The following is a 22087-nucleotide window of genomic DNA, read 5'->3' on the forward strand; positions in this document are numbered from 1 at the left end:
ACTTTCTTATTGTATATAGCCGGAATAGTAAACAAGCTGACGGCCAATTTGGTAAGTAGTAACCTACACACATACATAGTGGCCTATGTACATGAACAGCACTAGGGAAGGGCAGATTATTATGCTAGACCAGTGATACCATTCATGCTTGCCATTCCAGATGACTATGGTGCTATGCCTGATATCCTTTCACTATCTTATCTCAACTCGTCCACAAAAGTAACAAAGATACAAAATAACCTGCATGGCGACTTTAATAAAACTTTAATATTACTAAGTACTTAATTTATAAATAAATTTTCTTCAATATTTCTACTATGGGGATTCTTAGCACTTGAGGTAATGTAATTTTATTCTCAAATAATATTTGCTCATAAACAAATTGAGAAATTATATGATATGAAATTCCTGATATTTTTCTATAAATTAACAGAGATTATTATAGTTTCCGCACTTTACCAATTAATGCTCATAACATAGCATATAAGTAAATAATCACTAACATAGAGTTTCGTGGCATTGTACGGAAAGTTGTTTTCTATCTCGTTTACACTTATAAGTTATCGTTTCTAGTTTAATGTTCAGTGTGCAATATGTTTTAAATATAGCTTTTTTATGTTAACTTATGTTAATAGAATACATTTAAATGATTCGTCTTCTCTGTCAATTTTTCCTGTCTCTCCAATGCGTTTTAACATATTTCATTATACATGAAACGGAACGTATATAAAGGGTTGCCCGATATTGAGATTTAAATCGATTATATTATCGATATAAATTGCGTAGATATATTATTTGAATCGATATAAAGATAATCATCTTTATTACAGTAAAAATTGATTATTATATAGTAAAGATTGATGATTATATTACATAATTATTATTAATTAACTTTGAAAAATACAAATAATCTTATAATTTCCAGAAAAGCAAAACTTACTCTATTAATATCATAAATAAGTAATCAATCAATCATGAAGTTGTGCATATAAAAACATTTGAATGATATGTTTCAACACATTTCTGAAGATGATTGAAAGTCAACATATTTATTAACACAAACTATATAAAAACCATCTGTTCTCACCACAATACCCAGCAGCCGCTCGCTTTGTGGTCTGACGAGATCGATCCCTTTGTTCCGGTATGCTTCTACACTACTGCAAAATTAAGTCAAATCAGTTTAATTAAATGAAGATAGGTGGCATTAAAGGTATCAATTTTCTAGGTGTTACTCATGTAAATATGATTAGAAAACATTTACACTTTTTACAATAAATTTACAACGAATTTACAATTTGTTATCCGACTAGTTTCATGAAATTGTGGGATTCAATAATGGCTTTTTTATATATATACATATCATAGATCAAATATAGACTATATGATTCTCTAGTACTGGCTCGGGCAATTATTTCGTAACCCTCACTCCTAATAGTTTGTGTGAGTGAATCGATTTTATTATCGAATAGAAAATTAAAGTTTAATCGATTCACAGTTCGCATTTTTCACATCGGGTATCCCCTTCGTTCTACAATTAAAAAATAAAGTACAGTTTGCTTTACCCTATTTGTAACGCTTGCATACGCCCAAAAATCGAATTAATCACATAAATTATAAAAACACCCAGTATGAGAATATACTGATATTCAATTTCTTTTTTATTTTTGTTACTTTGTTGTCATCAAGTGCCTCGGAGATGTCCGTCAGCGCGAGCGCCGAGAATCTCTCCACCGATGCACAGGTACAATTCTTTTTGTTATAAATTTAATATTATGTGATTAATTAATTTAGTCTATGCCTGCATGTGCTATCCCATTTTATGATGCTATTTATTATAATTGTATTTATGAGCGTTTCCTTGCTTTAAGTAGTTTATTATGAGTCATAACAAAGGACTAATACGGAAATTGTGACCCACAAGTTACGTCTTTTGATATGGTTGCGCCCATATGCTGAAGAATCCAACAATTTTTTCCTCCATTAGTTATTTGTTTAACTGATTAGCAGTTAATATTACTAGTGAATTTACTGTTTCTAATCAAATTTTCTGATTTACACTCTAGTAACCCATATGTCTAACAAAGGATGGAATTGCTAGTAACAGATAGAAATAATGTTCAATCAAGTAAACTTATACATATATACAATATGACATATAATATTTTTTTATTGTAGTAATTAAAAATTAACCAAGAAATTATTTAAATGTTATATACACAATATGTCTATATAACTTATACACCTATAAATGTTACAGAATCTTTTTGACAGGAAGAAAGATTATAAGTGAGTAATTCAATCAATAATTTTATTTTGTGACAATAAAATATAAAATATGTAGTTTAAATTACTATTTAATCTACTATTATCAACCAAACAATTGTATAAAAAAATTTTTGATTACTTTTTAAAATTAAAAATGACTATGTTAAAAAAGTTGTTACACTTGATGTGTTAGTGGTATGAATTCTTTAGGTATTAGGACTTAAATTTTGAATTACTCAATATATGTATTAAACTTGACTTTTAAAAGTATCCATAATGGGCAAGTAAAAATTATAATTTAATAATAGAGGCGAATGAAAAAGGAACTATAATGTATAATGGGGTTGCTATTTCTAACAATATATCAACAGATTAACCCCGATGCAGTCCTGTCTCGTGGTTGTATCTTGATCATTGTGATTCAATCATCATGAATTTGTCATGTGGTCACTAACATAATTGACTTTATATAATATCTCCTGACAATTCACACTCTATCCAGTCCCAAGCTAAGGTTGAATTATGGGTGCTAGACGATTGATATAAATACATCAATACATATTTTATTCATCTCCTCTGGTACACAGCAATTAGCGGAACTGGAAACAACATTCCATAATTGCTACTAATAAGAAGCAAGTAACTGGAATAGTTTGTGTATTACACAAAAACCAGATCATAACTTTGCTTTGCTTATTCATACAGATTATATAAACCACAATAAGATTGTGGAATGAACTACCTTCTGAGGTTTACTATAGAGACTACAGCATTGGGTTTTAAAAAAAGGGTATATGAAGGTTTCTTAATATCTTTAGGTAAGTAATATGTGACACCCTGGTGTTTTAGGCGTCCATAGACTACAGTAGTAGTCTAACATCGAATGAGCCATGTGCATATTTGCCACTATCATAGTATAAAATAAAGATAATTTAAAATATTGTTTATGAATTTCCAATATTGAATACTATTGTAGTATATAGTATTTTGCTTGATTGTATACCACCATGAAATAAGATTAAAACAGTATATATCTGATTTATCTTTGTTCCTTCAATTGTCTTATATAATATTTTATACTGCAATTCATCTGAAATTGAAATGTAAAGTAATTAACCTGATAAGAGGTAATTATAAAGCTGATAAAATAATATATCTACTGGGTCAACAGTTGTTTGGAGAAATATTACTTTATTTGACCTCATTACAATTTACATTATTAATCACTTTTTAATGGATGATAAAGCAATATTGCATCTGCCTCCAGTATATTTTCATAATATAGGATGTAGGATGATAAATTGGTCATACATGAAATCGGGTTAGTTAGCCCATCATGACAAATTCACTAGAGATTTAGCAATGTAAGGAGGAGCTGTGTGGAGGTCAACTTGATATAGTACATTGCTAGAAATAGGCTTAAAGTCTACCTTGAGTCCTTATTGGTATTGGGAGTAAAGACACCAATGTAGGAGAAGGCTGAACTGGAGAATCTATGGGATGACTATGGCTGAAGGTCATTAGGGTAGGAAGGTCGATGACATTTTAGGATCTTATATAGTGGAGTCTGCAACTTAAACCTTCTAAACCACCAATTTTTATCTGCTATTTCACCAGCGTCAATTTATTTTGCTTGGTTAAGGATTGACCATTACATTTTAGTTGAGATGGTTATATATATGTTTATTATATTGGTTGTATATTTTTATATTATATTATAAATAAGTCAGTATGTATTACATTATCATGCCATTGACAGTTGACAATGCCTCTTGCTATTCTATGTGAGATCCTCACATAGAATTCTAATTCTCAGTTCTAAGGTTATTATTTATGGAATGCCAACAGAGCTGTGATGGAGGGTCCATGTGCCTGGAGCTTGCGCTAGAGGGCGAGCGCCTCTGTAAGGCAGGCGACTGTCGTGCAGGGGTTGCTTTCTTCCAGGCTGCCATTCAGGCAGGTACAGATGATTTACGCACCCTCAGCGCTATATACAGCCAACTTGGAAATGCTTACTTCTACCTTGGTGACTACAACAAAGCAATGCAATACCACAAACATGATCTGACATTAGCTAGGTGAGTAACTTTGTAATTATATCATCTGTTTTTCAAGTGACATGTAGATAATAGTATCATATGATAGAAAACTTTTAAACTCTTTATTGTTAAAATGAATATTTGTTTGTCTTTTAATTACAAATACTCATTTTGCTATAACTGCTTATTTCTTATAACTTTGTCAACACATTAGTCCCTCTTGTGAGAAGATTATATATTACTATATAACTGTTATACTATATATTACTAAATATACTGTTAATTTAGCTCAGCTAATATATATATATACTTATTTTACCTACTGAGATATTTATATTTCACTAGTTGTCTAAACTATGAATATTGACTCTGCACATTGTATATAGTAGGCAAACTTTTGTAAGGTTCTGTACTATTTTCTTAATTTTTTCTTTCATAACAAGCTTCTCTAGATAATAACAAACACAATAAAAAAGATTTAGTAAAATAGGTGCAATGATTCACATCATCATCATCATCATTATTATGTATACATATAGAACACATTTTAAATATTATTAAATCAAGACATTTAGAGTATTGTCCATTTATTTAATGTAATGTATTAATTTTATTCCTATAGGACAATGAATGATAAATTAGGTGAAGCGAAAGCATCTGGTAATCTTGGGAACACTCTCAAAGTGATGGGCAAGTTTGCTGAGGCTATCCAATGCTGCAAACGACATCTGGAGATCTCACGGTCACTTGGCGATCGACTCAGCGAGGGTCGAGCACTGTACAACTTGGGGAACGTGTACCACGCTCAAGGCAAGCAGCTAGGCAGGGTTGGACAGAATGATCCCGGACATTTCCCACAAGAGGTCCGAGACTGTCTCACGCAGGCGGTTGAATATTATGAGTAAGTAAATAATTATATTTTATGTATTTTTCTAATCTAATAATAAATAATGTCGAACAAGTTGAAGGTCCACCTGATGGTTAGCCATAATCTTAAAATACTACAAATACAACTTATCCATTGCTATTCTAAGATTAAGATGTCGTGCCTCTTATTCTTTACTTTTGTTAACTAACAATGACAATAGAAACAACTTACAAAGCAAGCTGCTTGGAGGCTACAATAGGTGAGACTTAGATACCCAGGCTAACGACGTTTTGGGATCTCGCTGTAATTAAATTTCAGTTCATGTCTATAACGAAAGTTGTCATATTCCATCTGGTGGGACAACAGCCTGGTTGCGATTTTAAGTACATGCAAAAATCCGAATACCGTTGGTTGGTTATTTCACTGTGGTGTTATTATTACTTGCTCACAGAGAGAATCTCGAACTGATGCGTAGTTTAGGAGATAGGCAAGCAATGGGGCGTGCCTGTGGCAATCTTGGCAACACGTGCTACCTCCTCGGCGATTTCTCACGAGCCATTCGCTACCACATGGAGCGCTTGCAGATTGCACAAGAATTTGGGGATAAGGCGGCAGAAAGGAGGGCAAACAGCAACCTCGGGAACTCACATATATTCCTTGGACAGTTCGAGAATGCAGCAGAACATTACAAGTATGTATATCGTGCATATATCAAATTTAAATGTTTGTGTCCATACATAAATTACAATACTTGTACATGTACTTATGTTTGGCCTCGGTAGTTCAGCGATTTAACACACCCCCTTACTTCTGATAGGCGCGGGTTCGATTCAAACGTGGTCAAACATTTGTATTCATGAACATTTAAATTGATCTGGGTGTTTATTACACATATTATGTATGTATTTACAAAAAAATATATCTTTGTATTTAAATGCTTAGCTCGGGACTGGACGATACTATGTGAGTTATCCTGAGATATTTTTATTATTATTGTGTTAAGGATATTTGTCTGTTTGGCTGTGCGTGCATGCAAGCTAATCTCTGAAATGTTTTAATGAATTTGAATGCGTTTATGACTCATAAGCCATAACACATTTTCTGTGACAATTAATGATTTTTTTATTCCTGATTGATTCACAAAGAAATTTCGTCAATAGGCGAATATTAACAGAAATAACGCTTGCGAAGTCGCAGGCACAGCTTGTATTAAATAAGTTTTACAGCGGTATAATCCTTATATATTGTTTATTATATATCTAAAAAATTGCTTATACCGACGATTTGAAATATGACGTACTTTTAAATACTGTCGACCATGATGATACTGAAAATCTTGATTACGTTCTTGCCAAATGGGGACGAAGAGAAAGCTAGACACTTCAGAATAGTCTTTCTGCCTTAAGTTGAGTATAAATCGGAACTCAATCATAAACTCTAATAACTATATACTTTGTATACATACACTTCTTTACTTGTATGTTTTAAATATAATTTTAAGGGGTTTAGTATCTTATACTCTGCTGTGCGTTGTTATCTATTGTTTTGTTGTATCTCGTTCAGAAGCACGAAGCATCTATGAATCAAACTGCGACAGGCTTCCAATCTATATCAGAACTCTATTCAATGCCTGATAATGCCTTGTTCAAAGACAAACGCGTGTCGCAATATGGATGTAGACTCAATATCAGTATTATTATAATAATATTTATATTATTATAATCTTAATAATATTATCATCAATAGAGAATGCCGTAACGCTTCCAGCAAGTTAGCGCAGCAGCAAGCGGTAGTCAGGTTAATATAAATAATTAACAAATAAAAAACAGTTTTACTTCACAATATTTTTCTTAACACTAATGGCAAACAAGCTGATGGCCCACCATATAAGTAGTTATCGTCGCCTATATATCTAAAAAGGTACATCCAGTGACCCTTCAACTTGTATTCCAAGTACATAAAATTAAAAAAAGTAGAAACTTATATTTGACATGCGCAGTACAACTAGAGATGGGCGAACATTGCTTGTACATATATTGCATAATGACGTACTCAATTACTCATGTTGATTGAACCGGCTTACGTACATCATTAGCATTATTAATTACTTATATTACGTATTTGGATTATATCACAAGTCACCGGTTCTGATGTTATAAGTATGTGCTTATACATGCCTAGAATGTTGCAATGATGAACAATTTTGCTATACTATTTAGTTGAATATTTATATTTAATAACTAAATATACACATTTTACAATATGGTATGTTTGCTATGGGAAAAAGAAGAAACAAACACAAATATATAAATATTCCATAAATTTCTTGCTTTCATCCTGTTTTATATGTGTACCACAATGAAGCAAAAAGGCGTAACTCATGGCATTGCTTGCTGAGGGAGACAAACCGTAACAATAGCGGCACTAAACTTTTGAAGATACAATACATTTGAAATAATGATTATTATATAAAAGTAAAATAGTAAAATGGCATCAGTAAGTAAATAAAAACTCTAACTAAGAAGAATCTGGTCTTGACTTCATTTTTGGTATTCAAATAAATTTTAATATTCTTCTTGAAAGTGTATCTTGAAAAATATTCCTAATGGGAGAAGAAACATTAGTCGCTTGGTCGAGGTAAGAACCCCAAAACACCATAGTTTTATGTGCACGTGACGTACTAATAACCATTAGTACCTCTCAGGTTCCTAGGTCTTTGATGCAACCATCCCAAGAATAATAGAATGTTTCTGTACTGATTTTGGAATATAGGAATCCTAATTTCGTGGGTTGTCATATTATTGTTTCGAATTTAGTCATAAAAACCTGCCACAATACAGTCGACACAGATCAAAAATAGAATCATTATATGAAATAGGTTTTAAACCGAGAATTTTTAAAAATGCAACATCAAGTACGAGTGCAATCGGCTAAATTTGATCTCACGACCTCTGAGGTCTATAAACCTGTGTACTAAACCATTGGATCATGACGACCCCGTGTATGTTAAAAATACATTTGTTTGGTTTTCACACTGAAAATCGTATATTATCGTATTATTTGAACAGCGATTTTTTTATTTTCATTTGACTAATATTATTGCGTACTTATCATACATGAGGCGAGATTTTATGTCTAATTTAGCGAATTCTGTAGGCGACACAAAATGTAGGCGTGCTAAAAAAATGATAAGGTATTAATTAAACTTATATATTTTCCGCTCGTGTAGTCAAACACCAGATAATTTCTTAATGTTGTTTTAAAATACTGTATATTATATTTACTTAGAGAATTTATAGATAATAATAATAATACTAACTATTAAAATAAATGTAACTCTTTTAAATAATTGTTGTTCATATTAACATTTTTTGTGTGAATACAAACTGCTATGACTATGACTGATTTATTTTGTTACTCATGTAACAAAATAAATCAGTCATAGTTATTAGAGCACACCAGTCCTTACAAACAACCCGTTCATGAGTAAAACGGGTTTACTGGTCTAGTCTTTCTTCGTATTAGTTAAGTTTATTCAATACTAGCCACCGTCCGCGGCTTCGCTGCTATCTTCATGATTGATGATCTTCTAATATGTAACCTTCTAAGAATTAATTAAGCATGCCCATATTGCGCCCGTCGGTAACACATCATTGTTTTAGTACTCAAGATCACGTGACAATTTGCCGAATGAATTCGCTTCCGCATTTGGACGAATTCGGTGTCATCGTCACAATTTTTGAGCTGTTTGTTGAAATTATTTAGTGTAAAGGACAAAGTTTATCTACTTCACTTAAATACTAAAACCGATAAAACAACTTATGTTCATGTAAATTAATTTAGTGTTTTAAATATTAACACATTGTTATTGCATTAAAAAAATGATAGACTCGACGGTCTAGCGTTTTAGCACACTGGCTTACTTTCTATGGTCGCGGGTTCGATTCCTCGCAAGATTAAAAAATTGTATTTATGAGTAATTTTTATAGTCGGCATGTTTTCAATGTATATTATGTATGTTAATGCAAACAAAAGAAATGTTTTTAAGTATTTCAATCAGTTGTCTAGTACCCATAACACGAACTCTGCTTCCTCTAGACGGCGTTGTTTATATTATCCACGGTATTATTATTTTAAAATCGTGATTTGGTTGAATGTACTGTATCGCAAACACTACTCAATGGACATATATTTTTTTGTTTACTTCCACTATCATTACTATATGATCGACCACAAATAATCAGTGCAGAAACTTTATTATTTTTAATAGATACATTACGACCTTTCCTTTTGGTGATCAAATTCCGACCGTGATTGAGTCTGCAGTGCACCCATATCGAGATACGTATTTCGACTCCAAACGAGCCATCATCAGGTATTGAATAGAGTTCGGATATAGCTTGGAAGCCTAGTGTTGACTGTTCGGCTACCAAACTGCGGCAGCTGAGTTGCTGAATATTTGTGATCCCTCAATTAGTGGAATTAAACAAATTAATATAAATCCGTTAAGTAGTGAAATGTACCTCCGTAAAATAACACCTACTTCCATCAAGTGTATCGACAATTGTTAATGTTATAATTAACAGACGAACGCTGGCACTTGCTGAGGACCTAGGCGATGCGGCAGTTGAAGCACAGGCCTGCTACTCTCTCGGGAACACCTACACCCTTCTGAGGGAGTACAGAATCGCCGAGGAGTACCATGCGCGGCATCTGACTGCCGCCAGGAAGCTCCAGGACAGAGTGGGAGAAGGCCGCGCTTGCTGGTCTCTGGGGAATGCACATGCGGCGCTTGGGAACCACGAGAAGGCGCTCTATTATGCAAACGAACATTACAATATATCAAAAGAGGTAACGATTTCCTTTCAATAAATATTCTTTTATATAACACACTGTAATACTTTACTTTAACTCGAAAAATTGACATTGAAGACCTCGTCTAGCAATTTAGACATTGCTTTACTTCCGATGGTCACGAGTTTGATTCCTCGCACAGTACAAACTTTTGTATTCATAAGTATGTTTCTTTGTATCAGGCTGAGTCATTCCTATATATATAATATATTTATTTACATCAGTTGACTAGTACCAATGGGTGAACTATACTGAGATATTAGTATTATAATGGATTTATATTATTGTGTTTAATTCCGAGTGTGTAATTAAGTAATAGAATAATGTTATTACCATCAACCACACAAATACTAAATTTAGTGTGGAAATCTGAACGCCGCTACTGGATGTGTATACCTGCTAGTATTTTTTCTTAATTACGCGTATAACACATACACGCATAATATTTTACAACATAAACTTAATAATGGTCTATCAATTAAACTCACTTATAACGAATCACGTATTTAGACCACTAGTATCTATAAATAATTTCTATGTTCTCCAGCTTGGTGATGTGCTGGGCATGGCTACGGCCCAGATGAACATCAGCGACCTTCGTAAGGTGCTAGGGATGCCAGTTGAGGTGGAGTCCCCTCCCGCGCCTCCTATTGACGAGGATAGGACGCCGCGAACTCCCTTCAACGCCTTGCGTGTTCGTCGACAGAGCATGGAACAACTATCGCTAATACAGGTATGGATATAATAATAATATCTCAGATTATATTTTGTGTCCATCTATACCCTAGTCAGAGCTTGTATTACGGATAATAGGCAATTCATATAAATAGGTACGTCTTTTTAATATGCAAGTACTGTTTGTATAATAATAATAATCTTTATTCATTCATTAATTTACAATTTTCAATTTACAACTTTGTAGTCGTTACAAAAATTGTTCTTTACATAAATTTATGATATTTTGTTAAATAACATTTTTTTTATAACATCATTATCAAATTAGGTGCGATGAGTAAGTTGTCTTCTTGTTAAGACCTCCTCTCTTTACAAGAGAGGCTGCAATTGTTGAGGATGTTACAGTTGTACAGCTGTTTGTAGTATATAAGTTTGATTATGGTGGATATTTAGTAGATATAGGCTAATATTTCCCAACTATATACAATCTACATAATATTCCATGTTTTTGATTATCAATAGCAGTGGAATGTTATTTATAATTAACATTTTATGTTCAGATAACACCAGACAGCAAGAAGACTGAAGCCGAAATAGAAATGGAGAAGAAACGTGAGGTGGTTAGGACAGAGTCCGAGGAGAACCCGGTGGACTCTTTCTTCGACCTTCTGAGCCGATGCCAGTCGGAGAGAATGGACGAGCAGCGCGCAACGCTCAACGCAAACAAAGAGAACAGGCCCAAACCCAAGCCCAACAACAAGCTGCAGCGGTCGGCCAGCAGCGGAAACAAAAACTCAAGGTTAGTGTCAAATTATAATGTTATGATGTCTACAATTGTAAATGTCTTCACTCAGCACTCTTCTATTTGATTATGACTCCACACAACATAAATTTAAGTTCAATGTAAAGACTCCGCTTTGAGTTTCGTTAGTTTTAGTTTTTAATAGCATGTATGCAAACCTTGGACATGTTCAAATAAACTTATAATGCAGAACAATCATTTCACCTGTATAATCACTACTAAATAATACAGAAAACAAATAAATTAGTAGGAACACCACACCCCAGTGTACATAATGCTATAGTGGTGAGGTGACAATAATCGCGCAAAAGTCGTCTGCGTTCGTACCTTAGTCTCAACTATTTCAGCCGCCAAGCCGCTTGTTTTTGTAAGCTTCGTGCTTCTGCTTAATCTTCACCCTACAACCGAAATATGGTAGATTAGGCAGTGAAATTACTAGATCACATGACAACTATAGAGCAATTAAAGCAATTTAATTTTATCCAAAAAAATAGTTTGATCGTCCATATTTCACTACCTACCAAGTATTTTCATATCACGAATAGAGTCATTAGTTTAAAGATGTTAATGATTTAATATAAATCTAATAAATATTCAGAGACATTTGCCGTATTTGTGTTCATACGATAAACAAGTCACCTGATACGGGCAACGGTCGTCGTGATGCGTGTATATTTTTGGGTCTTTCCATTACAAAAATACCAGTAGTGTAGCAGTACCAGTAGTATTTTTTTCATACAAATAAAATTTTATAATTACAAATATTCCATTTCGTCTAAATTCGCCTTATAGCTTTGGTTACAGTACGCTTTGGTAAGTACTATAAGGAATCAATATGATATTTTTTCTTTTCAAAGATGCTTGTTAGCATTCTGTTTATTTTTTTGCCAATAGTCCTATCTGGTATCTGCTTATTTCTCATTATGAATTGTAATGATGAGCCTGGTCCAATGAATCGGCTCTCAGACATTGTCTGTGATATTTATTTATCTCTATGCCCTATCGCACAGAATGCAGATAACTTTGTTGCACCTCTATATATCGTAATTCACCTGTAATCCCTATTAAACCTTATGCTAATTTAGACAGAACTGTGTGTATTTGTTTTTTAAATAAATACACATATATATTTGAAGTGCATATTATTTACGTACTTCAAACTGATAAGCATCTGTTTATTGTTTAGTGCCTCTCATGAAAGGCTATTTCGGGCCGAGAACCGGCGCGGACGTCACCTGATCATATATTATCTGTTACTCTTAAACCTCTTATCAGGACTCAATCACTTACACAGATAAATAATCCGTATACTATCACTTGCGCTACTGAACAGACAACACTGTGTAACGTTGATAAATATATTTACTACAATACTATTAGGTCTTTGTTTGGTATAGTGTGATATACAATGGCGTACTACGAAAATACCCCAGCTATAGCGTACGTATTAACTTATATTATTTATTGTTCTAAGAATCAAGTAATCCTAAATATGTACATATTTAGGATACTAATTGAGGGTGAGGGTAAATCAGTCAGCTGAGTTTGATTTTTCGATTTATCTTTTATGTTAACAGTAACATTATATGTGATTATTTCTTAATAAATATTTACTCAATAGAGAAATATTAAAATTTATTAAAATGATGATAGTTTACATTGCCTCTAGAAAAATTGTACAGATACAAGAGTGACAAGTTCTATAAAAATGTACAAAAGATTCAGTTCTTAATTACCAGCATTATACTGTCAACAGATTCTCCTTTTTAAGTTGGTAGAAAGTCGAATCCCATGCATACGTATTATATACTCTGTTAAAATATATTAAACAATTTTGTATGTATTTTTTTACTGCCACTCATTCAGAATGCAGGTTTATCTAAGCAGAAAGATAAAACGTAACAGGTTGTTCTTTTAAAAATCACATAATACATATTTATTTATTTTATTTACTTACCAGTCCAAACGATGCTATGCTGGACATGATCACGGATCTTCAGTCCGAGCGGATGGACTCCCAACGCGCCGAGCTGCGTCCCGCACCAAAGAAACTCAGCAAGGAGAGTAAAGGCGCTTCGTTGCCCGGCCTCCGCCCTCAGCAAACTACCTCCACGAAACCCGAAGACGATTTCCTGGATATGATCGCCCGTGTACAGGTAACTTAGATTTTTCAGCGGAGGATGTTAGTATTTCACAAAATTACAGGGTTCGAAAGCATAGCATCGTAGTCCTTTAGAATGGCAACAGATTACAATGTGGTTCTGTCCATCTATGCAATGGTTACTACTCACCATAAAGTAGGCTCAAAATCAGCTGTTTCTCGATCCAATTCTTGGTCGTTTACTATTTAATGCAAATGTTAATTTTGTATATACTCGTACTAAATTTAGCGCATATTTTCTATATGGTAGACGGCCCTTTAAGCTATCCTGCTTTTTAGCACAGCAAGTAATTTTACTTCGAAAATTTCATTGCTGCTATATTTGAATGAAAAAATAAAAAATAAAACTATAGTTTCAGCCTCTAGCTTCTGCTGTCTCTGCCTTATAACAAACTACAGTTGTTAGAGAGAGTCTCAAGACTATTGACTTTTGTTTTATGTAAATTTTGATTTATAATGCGATTGTGATATGTATCCACAGGGATCCCGTTTGGAGGACCAGCGTTCAGAATTGCCTCGGCCCAAGCCCGAGGAGCGTCCTAAGACAGTACCCGACGATGACTTTTTCGCGCAGTTGATGCGCGCGCAGGCCGGCCGCATGGAGGACCAGCGAGCCACGGTAGTATACTTGGATTAGTACTTACATATTAGCTTTGATTTACACAGCCAAACAGACAAAAATGCTTAAACCAAAATAATAATAATCTCATAACAATTAACACAGCGCCGCTTAGCCTACGGTAAGAAGTGCTGTTACGCGTGCTAGACACTGACATAGATACATTTCATTTTATAAATGCAACATATATAATATATATATCTTTTATTCTACTATTTTTTTAGTAAATGAAAGTTAAATTCCATTATACGAGTTAAATCCATTAAAGTGTTGTGCTAATCAGCTAGACCGCTAGTCACCGAGACTGTAACTACATATATTGTCTAGCTCAGACCAAAGTTATTTGTTTTTTGTTTTTCTTTGAACGACTTTTTTCACTGAACTAGAACTAGCACTCCAAAACCGCGGAAGGACTTATGATGCTCCTTAAGTCAATGCATAACTCCTACCTGACGGATACGATACTTTACTCTGAGGCGTTAAGGGATCGAACCGGGGCATCGTTGGGAGGAGCTACGTTTATTTAATACAATAATCTACTTTTATGCACCTACATTTCCGATCAAACAAATTGTAGATAGATATTTATCTCTTTGTAACTGCTGGCAGCTTATAGACTAGACAAACATACAAAATCATCATGAAGTTTCCGACACTGGTTTATATGCCTACCCACGTATTTTATTCAATTTTTTTTAATGTTTTATTCAAATCAATGTACAATCCTACTGAATATTTTATACTTCTGTATGTACATTTGATCACGTTTATAATAAACATCATCGGAAGTATGGCGGAGTGCTAACTCGCTAAACCACTGGCACAGTCACACACCTACCGACCTTAAAATAAATAGATGTCATTTACTAATTTCAGATCCCGTTACAAGAAAACCGCCTAAACAAAAGTGCTCCTAACACCAAGAAGTAGATACGGATTTTGTTTATTATATTTTACAGTTTACATCGAATTGACGAAAGCAATGTCAGGTACAGAATGTGTTCCGAGTGAATCACTCGAAATAACAATCACTCAGCTGCCGTTGCTTTCCTTATTAATAAGCAACATATTTAATACTTTCTTTGTGTAAATGAAATTTGTGTGTTGTAAAATATTGAATTTCATTATATGTTTTATATATTTTTATATTACTTACTGAAATTTTAAGACTTAGGAAGGTCCTGTCTTTACTTAATCGATTTGTATTATAGTACCTTCTCCACTAGATATCAAACTCCTACTTATATCGAATCTACTGGTTTTAACGGTTCCTGTATTGGTGATCATGTTTCCGCATTGAATGTTTGTGATCTTGTGAGATGCTAGTAGCGGAATTAAACAAAATAAAACAAATCCATTAAGTAATGATATTATACTTCCACATAATTACAATGATAAAATATATAGTCGTATCTGTTCTAAATTAGGTTTTAATGAATTTAATCTTTCTTCCTATGAAAATAAAATGAATTTATATATTTTTAGTATTTTACACTCTATGCTGAGGAAGACTATTGTTCAATATCATGAGTTCTATTGAATATGATTATATATGTACAGTATCATATTTTGTATTATGCTTTATTTCAATTTGGTGTGTATACTGGCTCTGTGTATAATTGCGTGTATTTTAAAAATGTTTGTGTGTTCGCTTATTTGCAGGCTCTCATTTGATATAGTCGACACTTTTTTTATCTGTATTTTACAAAAAAGTAATTAAGTATTATTCCTTTTCTATCAAGTTAGTTTATGTTGTGTGATATTCCTTTTTGCATTTGATAATTATATAAAAAGCATACTGTCTGCTACATATAGGTATCAAATGCTATTCGACTGGATGTTATGAGTGTATTTATCAAAACATACTAATAAATAATATTCTAACAATTTAGTATTTTGTCATATTTAATAATACGGTTTTTTACTATATTGATAGTATTGTCAATGTAGTCTGTTTTTTCTATTTAAAATATTTAGTAACTAGTAATGGCATTCGTTTTATCAAAATTAGTCAAGATAAATAGCAGTGTTAAATTGAATATGCTATATTAATGTAAAGTAACAATATGTATAATATAATACAATAAGGCGGTCACGTTACTAAAAGCAATTCGTGATACATGTGTACACATCATAATCACTTCTATCATACACTTGTTATTTAAATTAAAATATACCATAATTATGTACTGAATAATATTGGTATAAAAACAGATGGTGTAACATTTTTTATATTGTGTACCTAATTATTACAATTGCACTATTCATATACTAGTATAAGCTTGATGCCATTATTGTATGTAAGACAATGCGATATTAAATAGATTTGTCATAAAGAAGCATTGTCACATTTCCAATGGTCGGTGGTTCGATTCCTCGCACGGTACAAACATTTATATTAATGAGTATGATTGTTTGTATCGGTCTGGGTGTTTTAAATATAATATTTAGGTTGTCGAGTAGGCATAACACAAGCTTACATTAATATCTGCTTAGCTTGGGTCTAGATGGCACTGTGGGAATTGTTCAAATATTTTATTTTAAAAAAAATACGTTCTGTCTTTGTAGGATATGAAAACTGATTTTAGACAATCAATTTGTAAATTATGTGATGTGTAAAAAACGTAAATGTTCATGTATAGCAATAAATAATTGTAGTCTTGCAAATTGCAATTCCAAAGGTTTTGAGGATGTGATAATATTTAGTACGACAAGGTGACACGTGTGACCAGTGTTGACATTGGCCTATATATAGGTGCTAAAGAATATATGAACATGAAATACAATGGCGGTGCTGTTGAAATTATCCAAATTAATACATTTCATCTAAGAAGATACATACCGTAGGGATTAAGATGCTAGTAAACATCGCGGCTAAATGTCCATCGTTATCTAAATATTAATTCGCGAAGCAAAAACTTTGACCCCTTATTACAAAAATTTCGCGAACGGAGGAGTACGAAATTTCGCCTAATTTTAGATTATATATGTAGATAGGGAGAGGCAATATTTTTTAAAATTAAGCGTAAAAATAAATCAACAAAAAAAATATTACGCACTACCATGCATTTGACACACACACGCATTTATATTCTGTTTTTTAATGTTAAAGTCTTTGATCAAATTGAGAATAGATTAATATCGCTTGTCTTTAATATTCTTACTGAATGTCGAACATAACCACAATAAATTCACTAATTACAATATATTTAATATAAAACATTTCGTACTTCGAAAATAGTTTTTATAGCTCGAATAGTTAATGGCTTAAATAGACTTTATTTTTTAACAAATAAGTTACTTTTTAAAAGCTATACAGATGTAAGTCCCTTTGTCTGAAAACTGATACGACCTCTTTTTTAATTACTGTAAATTAAATTTAAACTACCATCTCTTAAATAAGACTAAAACTGTTCAACACTTGTTATCGAAATCGTGACTGTATTTATTAATCAGTTATTATTAACGTAATTATTACGCTAAGTTACATAATAACGCACGTTCTGAAAATATTTGCTTTTTATATTTTGAATGTACGGCTTCGTTAAACATGATAAGTGTTATTTTTCCTTGATGAGAGAAGTAAACTTATTACTTTGATAAATGTACAATAAGTATGCCTATTGTAAAGAGACACCAAAAGTCCCTATACATACTTATGATTACTTATAATTAATTTATGTAATTTTAACAAAGTCTTGCCGTAAGGGCTGCTTCTACACGACTTATTCTTTCAACTGCGATCATAAAATGCAAGTTTTAAAAGGAAAGTGTGGTGATTGTCTTTGTCCATATTGTGTTTAGCCTCGTGAACGCAATTGCTTGTGTGATTCTAAGAATGCGTGTCGTTTAAAGCCTAATGATGCTCTTCCAGCACATGTAGTTAGCGTAGGTAGGAATACAATTTAATTATATCTTACTCCATTTAAGAAAATCATAAGTATATTATTATATTTGCTAATGAGGAAGAATTATTATTTTTATTTATTAAAAAATATAAACTTTAATTTTATTGATGAGATTGAAGCTCGGCGCGAAGTCGCTTTCTCTTTTCATGCACACTGCATGTAAAGGCATCTAAAATGTATGAAGACGGCTGGCTTGGTCATGGTAAAGCTTTGAAAGAACTGACTTTGTTGCTATTAGTGTCACTTTTACTGTATAACGAAGCCGAGGATTTTCAAAATGAATCAATCATGTTTATACAATATATGTACTCATTAATGAATTTAAAGTACGACTTACGGTTATTTTATTATAGTATTATTTCATAGACAATCCATTAATATATTAACAGTTACATGTAAGTAGCGTTAGTTAGTTTATTGTTAGGGTATGTAATCGTAAGGTATCAATTGGGCCCATAACCTGAATGGTCTTCGTGCTGAGTTTTCTCATGAATTTAAAGAGTTATACTTGATGCAATTATTAAGCATGTTACAATTATTCTGTATAATTTAAATAAAACGTACTTTTTCTGTGTATTACTTACTAAAAACTCAAATTAAAAATAATATACTTATTGATAAATGGCACTAATTGCACCAAATGATTTTATATTTACCATATACTATAGATTTAGATTCAACTATTTATTCATACTTTACACCATAAATATGAGGTCGCTCCCTTTCCAATTACACTAGTCTACAAGTAATATGAGTTGAAATCATTTAACTAATTTCTACTTATTTTCTGCTTATCTACATATTCTGTATACAAGATGACAAGTGTAACGAATCGTTAAATTATATGCGTATCGAAATTATGAGTGAAGATGAAAACACGCAGCTTTTTATAATGCTTTATATTACAATACAGTTGCGAACAATAACAATAACACAGTAGCAATGAATTATATAAAATAATACGAAGTAGTCTGTTTCATACGATTAGTTTAGCTACTAATCTGCGCAAAGGCAGGCGCCTTTATGTAACGTCTTTTAGTCACCGTGATAGTTAAGACTATTGGTGTACTATAGTAAACCTATGAACTATTTTTATTATTACTAATAAAAATATTTGAACCTCTTTAACATAGCGTCTGATGGAATTGATTAAAATTAAAATGTTACATTAGAATGTTTAGTGTGCGCTGTTGAGTGTATTATATGTATTAATGAAGAATCCCAGATGCAAATGCATTTAAATTGAAAAATATGCAGTATGCTCTTGTTTTTTATGGACGGTGATGAAAGGTACTCTCGTCTGCACCAACTGAATACGCTGGCGGGGCTGCAGTGGAGGACGATGTAATGAGAATGTAGTTTAATTAGAAAGTAGGTTTAGATCGACTGACGTGAATGTCACATACATTGCTAATAATGGGGCATCTAGTCCCCGTTAATAACAATAGCCTCCCTCTTCTCTTTCCCCCTCAGTAACGAACTTAAAAAGGCTATCTGAATGTAATTGTATTACACGTATGTGTTTCCTCCTTTATTGATCGTAGAGCGATGTAAAACTAGGGCCTTATTCGATAAATGGACTATCCAAATCTGAAACGAACCTAATCTTTTTTTTTTATGACAACTGTGCTATAAAGTGGTACCGTAGACATGTGTAGTACTTCTAATTTACTGTTTTATGAAGTCTATCATATTATGTTAGTTTCGTACATAAAAAAATGAATGTTCGGGGTTTACGAATTGTTCAAATTTAAACTTACTCCCGTAACATAAAAGTCTAAAATTTATTACAAAATTAAAGTGCGTCAAGTAGCGCTTAAAGTACACAAATATATCCCCAACTAAAACAATCACGTACATGTTAGATTGTAAAATATTAAACTGATTGTTTCCAAACTACATTTTTCATTGGAGATACATACATGTGATTACAACAAAAACACCGTCCATGTAAAAATAATCTCAAATGATATTCCAATCATTATGGAAGATATCTAATAAATCAATTTTATTCTAAGTATATTTTGGCATACTTTATAATCTAACTCAAAATAAGAAATATGTGTGCTAATAAGATAAGACGACGTTGAAAATATTTACTTTTGTAGGTTATATTTACCTTCGCATTATTGAATTTTAAATAATACTAGTTTGTGTTCACAAGTTAGATCATTTCAAAAGCTGTATCAGACATAGGTAGAAGCATTCCTTTGTATTTTATATACATATCTGTAGCTGGGACAGGCAATCATTGTTATGCCATATAAATGAATATAGCTATTTTTTAATAGTTGATGCTAAACTTGTATGTAATTCAACTTGACGATAGAAGGGTGATAATGTAGGTTGTATGTATTTTTAATATCGATTGATAAAGAAAATGAAATAAGTCAAAAATATAAATTAATTTTTTTTGGGTGTGGACGTCCCGAGTATAAAAAGTAGATAACAACCTATTCTTAGACTTACCAAGTAGTCATGTGAAATCTCATAAAAATCAATTCAGTAGTTATCACATAGCGGACAAACAATGGACAGTCTTTGGCTTTATTATGGACGATGAGACTCTTAACAGTTGTTCTCGTCGCGAAATTTATTCTAGTGTAACTTTCTATATTATTTATCATTATTATTAGAAAATACGCATTGAAGTTTAAGTCATTATTACGTCAATAAAGGTCTATCTATAAAGCAATTGTCAATATTCAAATATTAGTATTGTCACTTTAAAATCCACAAAATTCAATTAGAACTGTATATATTTAAACAATTCATATAGGTCAACATACTACGCTGTATCTGAAACTTCCACTATATAGGTATATTTCTTAAAATGTACTGTAGATTTAAAGAATTAGAATTAGTATTGTATCTATATATTAATGCAACACGAAATGGTCATTAGCGTAGTGTTTTATATGAATCTTAATATAAGATTTATATGAATTTTAATATAAGATTAATATAGTATGACAGGGATGAAAGGGATAGATATGACATTCTACAATTGTATAAAAATTCTCATTGAAGTTTTAGCCTTATTATCACGCAATAAAAGTTATTCTAGAACTATAAAGTTGTTGTTGATATATTTATTTAAGAGGTTGAAACATCAATGCGTTATTTTTAAGTGACAAAATTTAATTAGGACTATGTATATATTCAATGAACATATTAGTCTGTATCTAAAACTTCAATTATGTAGGTACCTATAATTATTAATTCGTACTGTAGATTTAAACAATAGAATTAGTATTGTATCGATATATTAATGCAACACGAAATGGTCATTAGTATAGTCTTTTAAGAATCTTAAAATAAGATGATATAGTATGAAAGGAATGAAATGTATGTGTCAAAAATTAGGAATTTAAGCTGTATTATCATGTCAATAAAAGTTATTCTGGAACTATATACATATGAATGAGGTAGAAATATGTACAGTAATATCTCGACTTAGGCTACCTCGTTTTACGCCAATTCGGAGTTACATGGTCTTACGTACACAGTCGTTTAAACCTAATAAACTAACAAAAAACACTTTGGAGTGTAAACCAAATATTATCAAAGACAATAAATATTTCGAAAATAAATATTTTTTGTTCTCAAGTTGAATCAAACTGATCAGATCCTGAACAAATTGATGATATAATTGAAAATGTGTTTATATGAAAAGTTTAACTCTGACTTACGCAAATTCGACTTAAACGGCTATCGCGTAAGTCCGGGATATTACTATATTTTGAAGTTTATAAGAAATTTCATACATAGTTCATAAGAACTATGTATGAAATTTAAACAATTGATATAAGTGAACATACTATTCTGTATGTAGATACTTCCATTATGTACCTATAATTCAAATTTTATCTACTATAGATTTCAAAATAGCA

General features: G+C 32.1%; 1 protein-coding gene across 1 annotated transcript; it reads left to right on the top strand.

Annotated features, from left to right (window-relative positions):
• The first annotated feature begins 1577 nt into the window (after window positions 1-1577).
• Window positions 1578-20055, top strand: LOC131853036 (G-protein-signaling modulator 2). The gene is made up of 10 exons (XM_059203829.1): window positions 1578-1744; window positions 4117-4346; window positions 4930-5208; window positions 5627-5866; window positions 9762-10026; window positions 10577-10762; window positions 11265-11503; window positions 13467-13662; window positions 14149-14286; window positions 15163-20055. Exons 1-10 carry the CDS (start codon window positions 1700-1702, stop codon window positions 15214-15216), a joined length of 1872 nt encoding a protein of 623 aa, XP_059059812.1. The 5' UTR covers window positions 1578-1699; the 3' UTR covers window positions 15217-20055.
• The last annotated feature ends 2032 nt before the right edge of the window (window positions 20056-22087 follow it).

Source organism: Achroia grisella, unplaced genomic scaffold, assembly GCF_030625045.1.
Source record: "Achroia grisella isolate CSIRO2021 unplaced genomic scaffold, CSIRO_AGI_Agris_v1 utg874, whole genome shotgun sequence".
Lineage (NCBI taxonomy): Eukaryota > Metazoa > Arthropoda > Insecta > Lepidoptera > Pyralidae > Achroia > Achroia grisella.